The sequence below is a fragment of the Micromesistius poutassou genome (genome assembly GCF_964030765.1).
Source record: "Micromesistius poutassou genome assembly, chromosome: 10".
Classification (NCBI taxonomy): domain Eukaryota; kingdom Metazoa; phylum Chordata; class Actinopteri; order Gadiformes; family Gadidae; genus Micromesistius; species Micromesistius poutassou.
In genome coordinates this window covers 12645268-12663414 of record NC_140280.1, presented here as the reverse complement: position 1 = coordinate 12663414, position 18147 = coordinate 12645268, and the positions used below count along the sequence as shown (strand labels likewise).

The following is an 18147-nucleotide window of genomic DNA, read 5'->3' as shown; positions in this document are numbered from 1 at the left end:
AGGGGAGGAGGGGGTGGGGGAGAAGCGGGGCACAGGTCGAAGAGAGTACTAAGGAGTAGATGGAGCATCTGAGAGGGGGCGGTAATGATTGGATTGGTGTTAAAACAACATGAAAGGTGATGGGGGAGAGGAGATATCTAGGAAAGCAGAATAAGATAAAGGGAAGATGGAGGGAACACGGGAGAAAGGAGCCGGAAGGAACAGGGTGTAATTTGCCACGTTTGCCTCTCCCCTCCTGTTCCATTTGCTTTTCACTTTGGCCTGGCTCAGCAGGTAGAAATAGACCTACAGGATTGGCGGTAATTTTGGCAAATACAAGAGGGGATCGACATACGCTGCACAGAGTAGAAGGAATTGTAAGAAGGGGTGGAATGTGTGCATATCTACCAAAAAGAGGTGAGCCAACCATGGATTCAACCATGGAAGTATTCAGCTTTCCTGTGGTACAACACCACCTTACCTGTCACCCTTCCCATACATGCACACACACACACACACACACACACACACACACACACACCCTGATTTTAGCAAATCAGACCAACAATCCAGTAGGACAAAAGTCTTCAAAAATATGCAAAAGTTGTTTACTCTTAAAACAGTACAGTGGTAACAAATTCCGGCTAGGGGGACATCTACAAATGGTGCCTGCTCCACTGCCTTCACTGTGCTCAGAACAGTACATGACTACACACTAGCATGAGCACAAGGGGACACGAGGTACTCACCCTCCATCTCTCCCGTTCGTTCTCCCAAGTCTCAACAAATGCACCACACACAATGAAACCTACTTGTGATGCCTATTCCTGTACATTACATACAACCATAAACATTCAGCTGTAGGGGGAGGAGGGCGGGGTGTGTGTGTGTGTGTGTGTGTGTGTGTGTGTGTGTGTGGGGGGGGGGTGTTGATGAAGATTGCACATTGATTTGTATATCATAACACAGCTCACAAACACAGCTGAGGAATGCTCAATGGTGTTTAGATAACAGTCTGTCATCCCATCTTCCACCTGGACTGGTATGGATTCAGGGGCTGCAGCATGAGGTCTGGGCCTCCCTCTTTGGAAGAAGGGGGGGCTGACAGAATATGCAGGGGGACTCTGCCCGGCCGCTGGACAGAGGAGAGCTCTTCTTGGTGGGTTTGCAACACTGCATGTTGAGTCCCAGCTCTTCCATGATGGCAGTTAAAGACTCGCACTACCAAGAAAAAGAGGGACAGCAATTTAGACTTAGGCATGGAGGCACTCTGTTAGAATTATGGGGTGTGCTGGCTGACGTGTTGGAGGTCTCAAGAAAAGGCAAGAAAATGCAGACTGGAACGCCTGGGGAGAATCGCTGATTTATGGTTAACGATTAATGAAGTGTGCACTTTTCTCTCCTCTCCTGCCCAAGAAGGCCTAACAATAACACAAGATTTAAAAAGCCATTGGTTTGTATGAGCTGCGAATGAGTTTTATAGCGTCATTTGTTTACACTCAATTCTGACACCGTGATGACACACAACTTTTGAATATGTTACATCTGCATGCACAATGCTGTGAATTCAGAAGGTGGGACATGTCCAATTACACTGTTACACTGTAGATTTGCATCCATGTGCCAAAGTCACCATGTTATCATGTTGGCCGTAAGCTGTCCCTTTATCGTCCAGCCATCACTATTCCTCCTCAATTGTGAGGAGGAATTCCATAACTTACCTGATAAAGACATTTTTCGGTTCCTAACCCAACCAAATAAACAGAGAGAACATGCTGAAGTTTTAAAGCACAAAGCAATTTTCAAACATACTATTCAAAAGGGACACTTAACGGGAGATAAACAAGTCATACAATTAATTGATATTGCCTGTCTCTCTCTACTTGTTTCAGCTGCCTGGATCTAGCTCCCAGAAAGAGCCTGGTACTGCAGAATGACTCGGCCACAAAGGAATGTGTCACACTGGCCAAGCAATTAAGGCTGCTGCTTTTGCCCTGCAATTACAAAGTCATTTATACAGTTTAACATTGCACTAGTTTGCACAAATCCCCTTTCAAGGGAGGTTAAAATGAAGACATTATCATGTTTTCGTTTTAGTATTAAAGTGCAGGGACTGAGGGCTTTATTATAAGGTGCACTGGCCTTGAACAAAGGGCTGGAATAAAAACGCTCCAAAGTGCATCTCTATCTTTTCAACACACTGAAAGGTTATTCTATTGCATACAACATATATCTGTACAGTCAAAAGAGCCACTTTCATTTTTATATATACTTCCAGTTTCATTGTTTGATAGTCTTTGTTTAAATAGTTACAGACAATTTCTAGTGGAAATAATAAATATATAGTAGAAATATATAATCATCCTTTCACTAACTGAAGCCTAATTAACATATATTACGTTATACTCTTTAACGTGATGAAACAAAGATTTCAACAGTGGAAGCCAGAAGTTGGGTTCTTATTACTGGTGCTTGTTTCCACCCTTAAGATTCATTTTCCCGGCCTTCATCCACTGAAGTGCACCTCAAGCAGCAATAACAGTAAATGAAGCCAGGGTAAATACACTCAAGAGGCAGGCATGCTTCCCATACAGAATTCCCTCCGCTTAGGAAATAAGCAATCTACTAACTACAACCACAAGCAACCACAAGGAGGGTGTGTGTGTGGGGGGGGGTGGGGGGGGAAACGGAAAAGTCACCGGGGTCAAGAGGGACAGCGTTGGGATCATTTGAACCAGGTCATGGTAAAGATTGGTAGGTACAGTAGGGGGGGGGGGGGGGGGGGGGGGGGACCTGGCTACAGGTGACCGACCTTTGGGCTCTAGAGCGCGCGGGCGGGGCTTGGCTACTCTAGGTCGTCCCCCAGCAGCCCCCTGCTCTCCAGGTCGGTGGACAGGGAGGTGCCTGAGGAGGAGGCGGAGCCACGCCGCTGGGACTCGCGGGACTGCACACCGTAAAAGAAACAAAAGGCCTGGCTACGGCAGAGCGGCGGCGGCGGCGGCGGAGGCGGCGGCGGAGGAGGGGGGAAGAGAAACGACATCACATCCATCAGATCACATCAGACATCGTCGTCGTCCAACCTTGTGAATCGTGATTGGATTTCTGCTTTGCAGAGGTCGGGTAACCGTGGCAATGATGGCACTATTTGGCATCGTTTGCTATGCATGATTAGTTGTGTCTCCGGCCCACAGCAGCAGAACAAGCAGCACGAGGACCATGTGCCAGGACCATGTATTGACCGTGTAATATGTAATATAATATAGGAATTATATAAGAAATAAAGAACATAAACGTCATAATTAATAACAAAAAGGATGGAGGGGAATCAAAATGCCTCCATGCATGTTCTGTTCAACGTTAAGCATGTAGACGACATGTAATGTAAATAAGACAACATTGCCCAAAAACAAATGTAGCGATAATAAATAATAAAAGTCCATCTCAGATCCCCTCGCCGTAGCGAGGGGGGGACCATCTAGTTCCGACTGGCTTTTTAGATTGTCGGTGCCGTTAAAATAACGTTTACTACTTTAACGGCACCGACAATCCAAAACGCCAGTCGGAACTAGATGGAAAATGTGTGTAGTTCAAAACGTGACGCAGCTTTTTACTTCTCCGCCACCTACAGAGTTTGCTATGTACGATCATTCATAAACCCCACGTTATTGCCCATAGACATTTGACCGAGGGAACCGGGAGCCTCGGAGGCGGGACTTATTCTTCAGAGGACTATCGCCCCCCGCCCCTCAGAACCCACAGCCCCCCCCCCGCCCCCCCCCCCCCCTCTCCCCCCCCCCCCCCTCTCTCCGCTCACCTCCTCGATGTCGGCGTTGCGGCGGGCCTTGTAGATGAACTCCCCGATGGCCACGAACACGGAGAGCACCAGGCCGGCCGCCAGCACGATGAAGATGCCGCCGATGTTCTCCACGCCGAGCGCATTGGCCTCCTTGTTGTCCTCCTCGGGGCAGCCGTTGCCCCGCCACCACTTCTCCTTCATCATGTGCAGCTTGCCCTCCTCCTGCAGCTGCAGGATGGCGATGGTCACCTTGTCCCGGTACGGAGAGCCTACGCCGGGGGCCGGGGAAGGCACGGAGGCGTGGGAGAGAAGGTATTAATGAATGAATGAATGAATGAATGAATGCCTTTTATTATCACTATACGTAGTACAATGAGATTGAAAGCATCTCCTTCCCAGTGTATACACATGGCGAATATGAAAATACAAATCGAATAACGTACAAAAAGTAATAAATACTGCAGAAAAAAAGGGCGGGGGGGGTGGGGGGGGGAGTGCATGAGGTCAGTGCACGTGTGAGTTCAGGGTGGTAGGCCTAATGGCTTTTGAAAAAAAAACAACTGTTCTTGAGTCTGTCAGTCCTTGTTTTGATGCACCTGTAGCTCCTTCCTGAGGGCAGCTGGACAGACAGGCCAGGCCCAGGGTGAGAGCTGTCCTTGATCATGTTTTGTTACAAGTGGTAGTGATGCTGGACACGCTATGGGTCTAGATCTCTAATCTAAGCCTCTCAGGGGGGGGGGAAGAATGGCTGGCTTTGTCTGGATGTGGACACGTTTCATGGGAGGTGTGTAAGAGGTTAGGTTACGCCGTCTGGGCTTCGACCTTATGGGCTTGTCCCGTGCATCCGAGCGCGCGCACGGGACGCCTACAATCAGAGAGGTATAATAACATAACTATCGTTCAGTGGGTCGCTCGGGATGGCGCGATCATCGGGATATTATAAGTATCATTAACACCATTATATCTTTACATTATAAGTACCATTAACATCCTTGCCACAATTGCATCGCCAGAATTTACATTTTGCATTGATTCAAGGTTAAGCATTGCAAGGCTAGTTGCCCTAACACAGAATAGAGGTAAAAAGAGCTCAATATGCAGTATTAATTAATGCACTTGGCACTGGGCTGACGGCAAGAGGATTTTTCTGTGTGCGTGAGTGTGGATACAATAGGCTATTGACCGGAGAACCTTGACTGTGGTATTTGCTGGTGCTTGCTTAAGTCTTAAGTGTCTCTTAACCTTCTCTATTCCTTTCAGCCCAACATGCCCTTGTATCACGTTTGCTTTCAGCGCTCAGATAAAGATTTTCAGCGAAGTGCCTGTGGGCGTCTGACTCCCATTCAAAAAGTTTCCGTGTCCGATCCAATGAGCAAGACTTTAGATGTATAATCTGTACTCTGATCATGGCAGACGAGCTAACATCTAGGGGACTGGGGCTTCTTTCTTTTGGTTCATAATTGTTTCTACCAATCATGACGCTGGAGCGTGGAATCAGTAAGCATGTAATTGGCTACTAACAGCGATCACACGCTCGGCCAGCACTAGAAAACAGTTAAATACCGTCTCTCAGTTTCAAATTCAACAGCACAAAACCCCCTTTGTGAAAGTTGTCTTTCTGTGCTTATCTTTGGTGGAATTTCTCTGTAACAAAACTAAATCAAGGCATAACTCTAAACCTTCAGTTTTTGGTTTCCGGCTCATACTCCGAACCATCTCCCCCCCCCCCCCCCCCCCCCCGCCCCGCCAGACGTTCTGCCATAACATAAGAAGGACGGCTTGAGCCAAGATTAGACCGCCTATTACCGGGAACCTTTAATGACCTGTGTCATTATTCACCGTGATGAGGGCCTCTGATGAGGGCCCGTGCTGTGCTGTGCTCTGACGTCTCCTCCTCACCTATGGGCGTGCCCACCCCGTAGCCCTTGGAGTCGATGAGGCCTCCTATCTGCGTGAGGTTGCAGTTCCTCTGGCTGATGTACTCGATGCTGGTGGACTCCATGAGCATGGCGTAGTCCGTGGTGAGCACGCGCGTGATGCCCTCCCGGTTGTTCTTCACCAGCGCCGTGTTCTTCCTGCTGCTCATGAACGCCCACATCTTCTCGTAGGTGGAGATCTTTGATTTCTAATGCAAGAAAACATTGCGTTGGAAGACCCTGCATGTGCTTGCACCTTTTTTTACAGTTGTTAAAAGGTATGGTTATATTATTGTTTTATTTTACCTTTTCATTTTCTATGGATATGGAAATATGCATATGATAACAAATCCATGACATCTGGTTAGATACACCAATGAACACAAATGATCCTGTGCATTTATGAACTATCTATGTGTCTGTGCATTTCATTTGTGTGGGTGTGGGCGTATGTGTATGTATGTATGTGTGTATGTGTGTGTGTGTGTATGCGTTGCGTGCGTGCGCGCGTGTGTGTGTGTGCATTTCTCCTCGCTCAGTATGGAGAAATTCAAGGGAAAAATGGGACAGCTGCAATCTAAATCTTCCCAGGCTGATTCAATTTGTTTGGGCCATCAACGCTGTCTGTTCCCTCCCATCCAGGCAGCTATAATCACAGCCGGCAATCTGTGGGGATGAAGCCCCATGCGGATCACCCATGCTGGGCCACCAGGATGCAGGACGGGTTGGCTACAAGCGAGGGAGGGAGGGAGGGGGTAAGGGAGCGAAGCCATGGCCAAGCAAAGTTGCTCCGAGTGTGTCTCATACTGATCTAGGTAGTCACTCAAAAATCTGACTTTTGATTAATTATTTAAAGTTTCGCGATAACATATAAAAGACTGCTGGATACGATATTAAACCTAAGATAACGCAGATGCACACTGGGCTTTGAAACAGTAGTTTATAAAAAGTATATAGTTTTAAAGACTTCCCCATAACCCTTCTGCCTAATCATTATTTAGGTCGGATTGGCCCCCAGCAGGAGTTATGTTTGTGTGTGTGTGTGTGTGTGTGTGTGTGTGTGTGTGTGTGTGCGTGTGTGCGTGTGTGCGTGTGTGCGTGTGCGTGCGTGCGCGCGGGTGTGTGTAGGTGTAGGTGTGTGCGTGTGCGTGTGCGTGTGCGTGTGTGTGTGTGTGTGTGTGTGTTTGTATCAGCACATTTTGCAGATGTTCCCATTGCAGAAAATATATTACCATTGCACTGATTTCAGAGTAAACAACATTTGCATATTTTTGATAACTGTTGTTGCTGATGTTTGTTGCTGTTGTCGTTGTCGGTAGTGGTCGTGTATGCGTGTGTATGTGTATGTGTGTGAGTTGATTCAAGCTTAATTTAAAGAGAGAGTTTGGTTGAAGTGCAGTTAGCACCGAAGCAGACACACATTCTAAGGAAAATGGAAAATGAACAATGCTAATTATGCTGCTATTCATGCCTATCTTCACAGCATATGCATGACAGGGCAGGACAGCTAGCGTTGGTATTGAGATGAGAGAGCATAAACCGTGACATATATATTGCTAAACACACAATCACCAACCTAATGATGCAATGATGAACCTATTGTGAAATTAAAGAACTGCTGTGATTGACATGCAGATAGACATACAACGACAGATGCAAAGATCACAACATAAATAAAAGGTTTTAGGAACTTCTACGAAGCAATTGTAATTAGTAATTCAAATATACAGTATTTTCTGAACAGAACTATTGTAGTTTACTTGAGTTTTAGTTAAGCCCTCAGACCCCTTTGGGCCCTGCTAACATGCAATGGACATCGGAAATCATTTGCAACATTTTATTGACAAAATAGAAAAACGCCAGAGTCCTCAGTATCTGCTCAAAGGTTTGTCTTTCTCTTTTTAAGAGGCTTTGGTGCAGCCCGACGACCCTATGCAGACCGAGCCCCACCCTCAAGCTACCCGCGTCCGGACCCTACCTTGAAGAAGGTCATGGTGGAGCCGTCCCGCACCGCGCCGTACTCTATCCTGGTCTGCTTGGCCAGGTCGTCGGCCGAGTCGATGGGCGCGTCCATGCGCTCCACGGTGAGGAAGGCGGCCAGGTTGGCAGTGTAGGAGGAGATGATGATGAGGGTGAAGAACCACCAGATGCCCCCCACGATGCGCGTGGACAGAGCCTTGGGCATCAGCTCCGAGCCTGGGCACAGAGCGGCGGGGAGACGGTGGGACTGGGGACACTGTGGTCCTGAGCTCATGGAGTCAGCGCTGGGACACTGCTATACGGACATTGGCGCTTGTTAACCTTTCGTCCTTCCATCAAAATGCTGGTTGTTAGCTCACCACTGAGCTAACAACCAGCATTTTGATGGGGGGGGTTATCAGAATTGCAGTGGTGTGTGTGTGTGTGTATGTGTGTGTGTCTGTGTGTCTGTGTACGTGTGTGTGGTGTTGTGTGTGTATGAGTGTGTGTTCCAGATAATAGCACAAGGTAGGAGATTGGCAAAATGATGAAATCCATAGTCCTTCACAGCTAAAACTAATAGGTTTACCCTAATACATGGATTACCTCCAGAGTCTGAGTATTTGATTCCTAAACTGGGCATGTTTTATACTGCTATAGTACATCTAGGGGTTTAAAAATACATATTTCACAGTAAGAGACTATGAGAAAGAAATGAGGCTTCTTACCGCCTATTGTGAGAAAGAATGGCTCGCTTGGTTTAGATAAGCTAAGGAGTCTTTTCAGCGTTTTATTCAAAAGAAGCAGGTAGGTTTGTATAGGAGCGTTGCATTTGTCGGTCGGGAAAGCGTAAATAATCCTGATATTGTACATATATATCTGCTTGAAGAAAGGGCTTTTGGGGTGATAGACAGCATCTGGAGAGTTGGCTGAACTGCCATGTATCCAAGGCAGTGGTTACTGTCAGAACACACTTCACCCTGCAGCACGCCCAAGGCCACCGTAAACTACCCTGAAAGCCCTGGCACCAGGGGGCTAGTGTATCATATAAATATCTCTCTCTGTCTCTGTCTCTCTCTCTCTCTCTCTCTCTCTCTCTCTCTCTCTCTCTCTCCCTCTCTCTCTCTCTCTCTCTCTCTCTCTCTCTCTCTCTCTCTCTCTCTCTCTCTCTCTCTATAAAAGCAGGCGTTCATTGTGATCCAGCCTCCATGGGGACGCGGCGGTGGTGATGCTGAGCGGTGTGCGGGCTGAGGGAGGGGGGGGGGTGACGGTGAACTGGACGTGGACGGTGTGTTTACTGAGGATTAAACACACTGATGGCCGGCTATCAGACTCTCTGCTGCCCGGCGCGCAGAGTTCACCGGACCACCCTGACAAGAGGGGGCACCGTGGAGGTCAGACTCAAAGAGGTCTAACTAACAGATGGATGGAGCTCTGGGCTGGGGGGGGGGGGGGTGGACCCCTGGGAGGGTGGGGGATGGGGGGGGGAGACCCCGGTGACCTTGTGTCCTGAATACCTTGTCGCATGAGAGCCCCGACGCCAAACCAGAAGCTGTTGAGCAGCGTGAAGTTGTTCTCGATCAGGGTGGAGGACGGGTTGCATGGGTGCGGGTTGTACCACTCGTACGGAGTGAACCTGAGAGATGGGAAGACAGAGGAGAACAGGACAGATGGTGTATGGTCTTATTGTTAGGTTTATGGAAGAAGACAGAGGAGATAATAGCACAATTTATTATAGTCATGTTGTTCGATTTATGGAGGAAGACAGACGAGACAACAGCAGAAATGATCGTAGTATTATTGTTTGGTTTATTAAGGAAGACAGGAGAAAAAAAACGCAGAAATGATGTGTGGTATTATTGGTAGTTTTTGTAAAGAAGACAGAAGAGACAACAGGAGAAACTAAAACCTAAACCTGAGAGATAGGAAGACAGAGGAGAACAGGACAGATGGTGTATGGTCTTATTGTTAGATTTATGGAAGAAGACAGAGGAGATAACAGCACAAATGAATATAGTCATGTTGTTCGATTTATGGAGGAAGACAGACGAGACAACAGCAGAAATGATCGTAGTATTATTGTTAGGTTTATGAAGGAAGACAGAAGAGACAACAGCAGAAATGATGTATGGTATTATTGGTCGATTTATAGAATCCCAGCGTATAATAATACACTAACATCCAGTCCAATTTGATTGAAGACGAAAAACCGACTGCATTCAGATTTGGTAGCAGAAAGCAATTTATTTCTTGCTGGTTTAGTTCTCAAGTCAAAGCAGACCATGATTGAGAAGGAGATTTAGTGGCAGCTTACATGCGGTGCTTCTAAATAACAACAAAAATAATCGCAATAAGGTGGCCGAACATGATAACGATATTTCTTAAGAGCAATCATGTTGCTTCCACAAATCCAAATGACATCTGCTTTCCTCAATCGGGATTATATATTCATATATATATATATATATATATACATACTTATGAAATATATACCCATGTAAGGAGCCTGCATGTTACAGTAAATGAGTTCTGGGCAGTTCTTCATAGAGCAGCACTGGACAGCTCAGCCTTTCCTCTCGTTCAATCTGTCGCTGCCCTCGTTCATAACGTGACCTCTACATCTCTCCGCACACTTCTCTCCTTCAATCCCCCCCGCCCTGTCCGAAGCGCCCCTCTCTCCGTCCTTACATCCCCGCGCTAATCCTCACTAATCCAGCGCCCGCGTCTCCCCTACCTGGCGATGACAAACAGCACACAGCTGACGCCGGTGCAGGCCAGCAGCACGTACATCCAGATGTCCGGCGACAGGGGATTAAGGAAGGAGAACACGCCCGGGTTGGTGCCGTTGGGCTTGCGGTACAGGATGCTGATGCCCAGCGTCATGAAGGGCTTGGAGAAGTCAATCGACTTCTCCCTCACGTAGGTGATGGTCAGCGGGGCCACCGCCAGGTCTGCTATCTGGTGACGCCACAAAGGACAGGTTCAGAATCAGGATTGTGTGTGTTGGCCTCGGTTTCCTTTGGTTTTTAATCCCCTGCTTTCTATTCACAGGTCGAGTAGTTCTGTTGTTTAGCAACGGATACCGTGGCCAAGGGTAAGACACAGACACAGTCTTAAACCTTGAATCTTAAAGGGGTTGGATCGGTGCTTTAGGGGACAGTACCGCTTCGTACTGCGCGTTGGATCGCTACGACCAACGAGAACGTGAATCCCGGACCGATGGCTCAACTTTACGGCACATTTTCTATGCCGTTTACGTTGCAGTGCTTTGTGATACTCATACGACGCTCTGTTGCCACAACACAGCGTGGTGCGGTACCCCTTTAATGGCTGCTGGGTTTGCATTCGGGTTGTCCTGGCAGGAGCAACACAGCCCTGAAATCCCATCCTCTCTGCTGAGCTGTACTCTGCTTATGGAGCACGTTGTGTCAGTTGGCTCAGAACCAGCGGCTCCTATACAGTATGCTACATTTAGCTGAGCTTAAACCAAGCCATAAAAAGCAGAAGGCAGAACGGCAACGTGACATTTTCTAAAGGTACGCACCACGTATACAAAAAGCCCATATTCGCGGGGGAAGGAAGCCGTACGTCTCTTCCACATCTGTGACTCATCGTTGAACCACAGCGTTGATAGCTTTTTTTTCTCCACACTTTCTCAGCGCGTCCAAACCGTCCGTCCACTCAACCGGAATAACCGCTTCAATTTCCGACTCACCGAGTCACGAACGCAACGAAGTCGGACTCACGTGGTCGATGAGCTCGCGGACCATCCCGTTCCACTCGCCCTTGTCGTTCTGCGCCCCGTACTTCCCGTCCGTCACTAGTTTGACCTCGTAGGTGAAGCCCAGGATGTTGGACAGCTCCTTCAGCAGGTCCAGGCAGTAGCCCTCGAAGCGGTCGTTGCCGCTCAGCTCCTTGTCCGACTTCTTGTACATCACGTACGGGTTTTCCTGTACACAAGACGCGACAAACCGGGGACTGTGTGTGTGTGTGTGTGACTAATGCTTACCATAATGTTCAATGCTGAGGACTCCTTGAAAAAAGAGACGGTTTCTTGTGCCAAGAGTCCAGTTACCATTTACCAAGATATTTACCTGGTTCCTGCTTTTCTGTCTTTTATTTTCTTAGCTAGTAGGTTTTTCTTTCCCCCCATCCTCCAAGCCCTGACCAGTCCTCTGTTCCCCAGTTACCTGGCCCTCTAGCCCTCGTGCAGGCACGGCGCCAGGGTTTTTTCTCTCCCGGTGCTAATGGGGAGCTTGAGCGATAGGCATGATTTCAGTTACTTTATAAAGAGGTTCTGTTTTTTTCAATAAAAGCAGCTATGATACACAGGGGCTTAACTGGGGCTACACTGATTTTTGACGGGGCTATAGCACCCCCTAGCCCCGGTGTAGCGCCGTCCCTGCCCTCCTGCCTTGTACTCACCAGTTAGTTGGTGTCTGGTCTAAGCCCTGGTGATTCCTCTACTCAGCAGTATGTTAGATATCTGGTCTAACCCCTGGTGAGTTCCCTACTCACCAAGAAAGTTAGTTGGTATAATCCCTGGTGATTTCGTCTACTCACCAGTATGATGGTGTCTGGTCTAAGCCCTGGTGATTCTATACTCACCAGTATGTTGGTTATCTGGTCTTATCCCTGGTGATTCCTCTACTCACCAGTATGTTGGTTATCTGGTCTTATCCCTGGTGATTCCTCTACTCACCAGTATGTTGGTTATCTGGTCTTATCCCTGGTGAGTCCTCTACTCACCAGTATGTTGGTTATCTGGTCTTATCCCTGGTGATTCCTCTACTCACCAATATGTTGGTTATCTGGTCTTATCCCTGGTGAGTCCTCTACTCACCAGTATGTTGGTTATCTGGTCTTATCCCTGGTGAGTCCTCTACTCACCAGTATTGTGGTGACGATGAGCGTTCTGTTGGCCAGGGAGTCTGTCACATTGTTCATCTTGTCTTTGTTGGTCTCTGTCAGGTTCAGCCCCCGATAGGAGTTCCACACCGCAATCTTAAAAAGACGAACAAATGTATCTGTTTACTCACCAAGAATATTGCTCTTGTTATTGTTGACCTCTTGAAGACAGGTCAGGCGGCCAATTCAGGTGGAGACGAAATAACGTTATAGATGTATAATGTCAAATTAATGACGTTATATATATATGGTTTCAGTCAAAGCGTGAATGCGTGTTTCCAATTCCTGGACCTGAACAGCCATGAATAATTCAGACTGCTAAATAATGAGCATAGGGCAGCTAGTCGTCTGGATTACCTTATTGATTAACACGTCGCTTAAGGTCACCAGCGTTAAGTTATGGGATGCCGCAAAGTTCACCATGTGTGCTCACAGATGGCTTCATGGAGGAAGTGATGAAGGTAATATCACGTTTTTCAGAAGCGGCCAAACTTTTTTTTCTCAGCTCGTGTGTTTGTTTCCCCGCAGTAACGGGCCATTGGGGAACAACCTTTCCAGGGAGATAACATATTTGACATTGCTTCTCAGGCCTTATCTGGCCATTAGCCAGACAGATAGTAAATGAAAACTTGGCAACAATAGTCTGATAGTTCTACATATCCCCTTATCTTTCTGAGTCCAATCCCCAGCAACGCTAGACCACTGAGAACAGACAGTATTCCCTGTTTGGATTTATTCTTTTAATTCCTCCTCCACTTCAATGCAAAGGTGTTATTTTACTTGATATAAATTATATCTATTTTAAGAAGTGATGCGTCATGAAGGAACTTTGAGTGAGAATGATTTAAGATTGATATATTTTATCAGTTCAAATGTTTAAACATGTGGACCTACGTTATTAGCGTGTCATAGGATCATTTCCAAAAGCAGTAAGGCCGTTCATGAACACACCGGTATCGTTTTTCTCCAGGCCCACCGCTCTAGGAAGAACCAAAATAGAAAATCCACTCAGAAAGGCATAGCGCACGAGCGACTGCCGAGGAAGTGTGAATTAGCTTCCTTTAGCCTCGTTCTAGGCCCGCCGTGTTCAGAGAGCGTTTACCGGGTCGCTGCACGCAAACTAAAATGGCTGCCACGCTTGGGTAATTCATTGATGGGCTCCATAAAGTAGAGCGTTTTATGTGAGATGCTTGTGCATATTGAAGCTTTTCCTCCCAGGGGAAGCTCACTGAGCTTAACATATTGAGTTATATGAGTTATGAATAGGAGCCGCGTGAAGCTTGTCAGGATGTCTGCCTGCTGCGCCGCTATAGGACTGGTCCAAAGCAACTCCACTGCTGGTTATTTTGGAAATATCTTACTTTTTACTATATTGTGACTAATATTATGTGACATTTTTATATTGCTGATAATGTTATGTTATACTAATTAGTATAACAGCTCTGTAATGTTACATGTCATTGTATTGACGGTTGACGAGGAGAGGGTTAGGGAAGTCCACTGATGGAGGAGAGGAGAGGAGGAGAGGAGGAGAGGAGAGGAGGAGAGGAGAGGAAAGGAGAGGAGGAGAGGAGAGGAGAGGAGAGGAGAGGAGAGGAGAGGAGAGGAAATAAGAGGAGAGGAGAGGAGAGAAGAGGAGGAGAGGAGAGGAGAGGAAAGAAGAGGAGAGGAGAGGAAAGGAGAGGAGAGGAGAGGAGAGGAGAGGAGAGGAGCGGAGCGGAGAGGAGAAGAGAGAGGAGAGGAGAGGAGAGGAAAGAAGCACAGAGGGGAGGAGAGGAGAAGAGAGGAAAGGAGCGCAGAGGAAAGAAGAGGTGAGGAAAGGAGAGGAGATAAAGGTCAGGAGAGGATTTTGAGGATATAAGGAGGAGACCCCTGGGGGCTTAAAGTAGACCGAACACGGGTACAAACCTTGATCCACCTTTTATTCAGGCGAGTCCCGACCGACACAAGCCCCTTTAGAGAAGGCGGGGAGCGTGACAGAGGCCGGGGTCGGGGAATAGTCAGTCATTACCGTTGAAGTGTCATGAAATGTCAGAAAATGTAAAAAAGGAATGAAACAAAGAACTGAAACAAAACAACACAATAGAGGCTATGGTGGGATGCACGCACACACACACGCACACACACACACACACACACACACACACACACACACACACACACACACACACACACACACACACAGACACACACATACATCTGAGCAGACACACACACACACACACACACACACACACACATATTGTGAGTGTGAGTGTGTGTGTGTGTGTGTGTGTGTGTGTGACAGACAGTTTGAGTGTGTGTGTGTGTGTGTGTGTGTGTGGGACAGACAGTTTGAGGGTGTGTGTGTGTGTGTGTGTGTGTGTGTGTGTGTGTGTGTGTGACAGCCTGAGTGGGGGTGTGTGTGTGTGTGTGTGTGTGTGGGGGACAGCATGAGGGCCCTGATTGGCTGTGCCCCCGGCCCTCACCCTATGGGCTCCGTCCTCCTTGAGGCTGATGATGTCCAGGTCAAAGTCTCTGCGGAGGCCGTCCGTCTTGTTGAGCACGATGCGTCCCGTCAGGCCGCTCCACTGGGCCTGGGGAGCAGAGGGGCACCGCGGTGAGACGTCTGCCGGGGCCAGTGGACCCTCTGAAGGGTGTGAGTGACATGGGAGGGAGAGGCGGGGCTTCATAAGTCAATAGACCTCTGAAGACTAAGTCCCGCCTCCGAGGCTCCCGGTTCCCTCGGTCAAATGTCTCTGGGCAATAACACGGGGTTTATGAATGATCGTACATAACAAACTCTGTGGGTGGCGGAGAAGTAAAAGCTGCACCACGTTTTGAACTACACACCTTTTTCCATTTAGTTTCGACTGTGTTTTTTGGATTGTCTGTGCCATTAAAGTAGTAAATTATTAATGCTACTTTAAGTTTAACGGCACTGAAAATCCAAAAAGCCAGTCGAAGCTAGATGGAAAAAGGTGTGTAGTTCAAAACGTGACGCTGCTTTTACTTCTCCGCCACCCACAGAGTTTGCTATGTACGATCATTCATAAACCCCATGTTATTTCCCATAAACATTTGACCGAGGGAACCGGGAGCCTCGGAGGCGGGACTTATTCGTCAGAGGTCTATGAGCGAGGCTGGGACAGGCAGAGGACAAAGCATGTCTCCCTGGTCCCCCGGATGTGTGTGTTACCATGACATACCACAGACATGTTATTATCGCTGGTAGTTTGCATGTGAATGGAGGTGTGCAGTGAGAGTCTCCCGTGGGTCTCTTCCTTTCAATGCCTCACTGCGTCCGTTCCTGTGTATCCTGTCACTCAGGGAGACTGAAGGCCGACACATTGAAGGGTTATGTATGTGCGTGCCTTATTGAGATATGACATGTTAGGGTAAAAACATGGGGTATAAGGGTATAGACTAGAGACAGCTGCACAATACTTAGATGCTCTTTTTCTGCAGGAATGGGAAATGACGATGTTGACATTTCGAGCCCCCGATGACGTCTGCGTGTAATCATTTGGATTTGTTGTTGATAAATGCCACCAAAGGAAGAAAGAATTAATCATTTGTTTTAAAAGATGCCAGACTACTGCTCCAATATGTAAGAACAAATCAAGCTCTTTGGGAGTCGGAAACCGATAAACAAAAAGCCAAGTGGGGCATTATTTTGACCAAAGCGGTGAAGCTGTGTCGATTCTTATTCCATTATTGTGTTTTAATTCAATTTAGGGGACTTGTTGTGATTGATACGTTAGCTGCAAGGTTGCCTTCAGCTGCTTCCTGGGGAAGCCTTTTTAAAAACGGCGGCCCCATCAAGTGATTCATATCACGAAATGGGGATGTCTGGAAGGAGAGGCAAGCAAGAAAAAAAAAGTCCAAAAACCAGAGAGAGAGAGAGAGAGATAGAGAGAGGACAGGGAACTGTGTGAGTGGCTCCAGCCCTATGTGCCAAACAAGCAGCGGTGTGTCTCAGCTGGATTCTGAAGTCTTTTGCGGCTCAAAACCGCAGCCTATCAAAGGCTTCCCTGCTGTCTGCAGGCATCAGCACTCTCTCAACGCCAGTACACATACAGTATATGAACAATTGTTATTCCTGTAACGTGTTGATTTTGTATGAAGTCAGTTTTAGACGGTTGATCAAGAAGAGTGGGCGTCTGTGAGGAATAGAAGGAAGGAAAGATGGAGACATGTTGTACAAAATAAGGGTTGTTTATGCATGTGTTTGTGAGATGAAACTTGTTATGCAGTGCTTTCTGATGATCTAAGGTCTGAACCGCCATTTGCAAGCGGAGATGTTTATGAGTCATAAACAGTAGGTCCAAGGCGGGTCTGAAGAGTTTGAGGGACAACGCCCATCAAATCTTGGCAGAACGCCAACACTGCTTTTACTATAGAAGTTTCATAGCCTCATTCTATACAGGAATAACACTAAAAAAGAGGGGCTTTTGGAAATGAAATAGCCTATGGATTTTCCAATAGGCAATTTCCCAATGACACTCTTTGAACTCCTTTTATTATATTGACAGCGGTTATTGGAGAGTCCAAGTAGAGTCTGAAGTCGTTTATGTTCAGCGAAGTCTGTAGTCCATTCATGTGTCACTTAAACGCGACTTGACTCAGTCAGAACCCCCTCGTTACTGACTGGAAACAGCTCAGAGAGGACCTATGAGCAGTCGTGTATAACAGGCAGTGTTGTGCAAGTTCATACTTCACATGAACTAGTTCAAAGTTCAGTTCATACAAAAAAAAAAGAATGAATTCACGTTCATAGTTCACCAATTTAGTTTTGAACTAGTTCATGTTCAGTTCATCAACTGTTTTTTTAGAAACCGAAGAAAAACTGTTGCCGTGAATATTCTGTGCTTATCTTTTAAAATGAATTATCTCCATTACCAGCTGCCCATCACTATAATCTCAAATAGTTGTTTATTATTTGTGTTGTTTCATTCATCACATCTAAGGCAGTAACTCTATTTAATAAACATGTTATCTGGACCTAAGCATCAATTCAGAATGTCACAAAGTCTGAACTAGTTCAAGTTCAAGTTTAGTTAAACATATGTTAAGTTCAGTTCAAAGTTCATAGAAAAATGAACTTGTTCAACTAGTTATTTTGAACCAGTTCATGCACAACACTGATAACAGGATGGTGTCTGCCGGCGCCCTCACCTCCTTGAACAGGTTCATGAAACGCGGGCCGAAGCGCCACGGCTTGTGACGGTGACACTGCAGCGAGCTCACCGTCATCTGGGTGGCCCGCTGCGACGCCACGGCAACCATGAACACCGCGTCGTACATCAGCGCCGCGTCCGTCTGCACACACGCACACACACACACACACACACACACACACACACACACACACACACACACACACACACACATGCAGGCATGCACACGTACACACACACACACACACACACACACACACACACACGCATGCATGCATATGTACACACACACACACACACACACACACACACACACACACACACATACTCACACAAACATGCATGCATATGCACAGAAGAATAAAATCTCACACACACACACACACACACACACACACACATAGTTGCAAACATATACACAGAAGACACA

At 47.1% G+C, this 18147-nt stretch overlaps 1 protein-coding gene across 1 annotated transcript in view; it reads right to left on the bottom strand.

The window, feature by feature from the left end:
- Positions 1-2824: 2824 nt before the first annotated feature.
- The window catches only part of LOC311354422 (glutamate receptor ionotropic, kainate 1-like), a gene marked incomplete at both ends in the record, with an annotated part of 26812 nt that continues 11489 nt past the window's right edge, over positions 2825-18147 (bottom strand). Inside the window, 12 exon segments of the mRNA XM_084474231.1 lie at positions 2825-2923; positions 3794-4044; positions 5599-5645; positions 5647-5900; positions 7670-7887; positions 9168-9286; positions 10385-10608; positions 11397-11600; positions 12541-12654; positions 14467-14511; positions 15027-15134; positions 17716-17859. Coding sequence (XP_084330357.1) covers positions 2825-2923; positions 3794-4044; positions 5599-5645; positions 5647-5900; positions 7670-7887; positions 9168-9286; positions 10385-10608; positions 11397-11600; positions 12541-12654; positions 14467-14511; positions 15027-15134; positions 17716-17859 — 1827 coding nt within the window.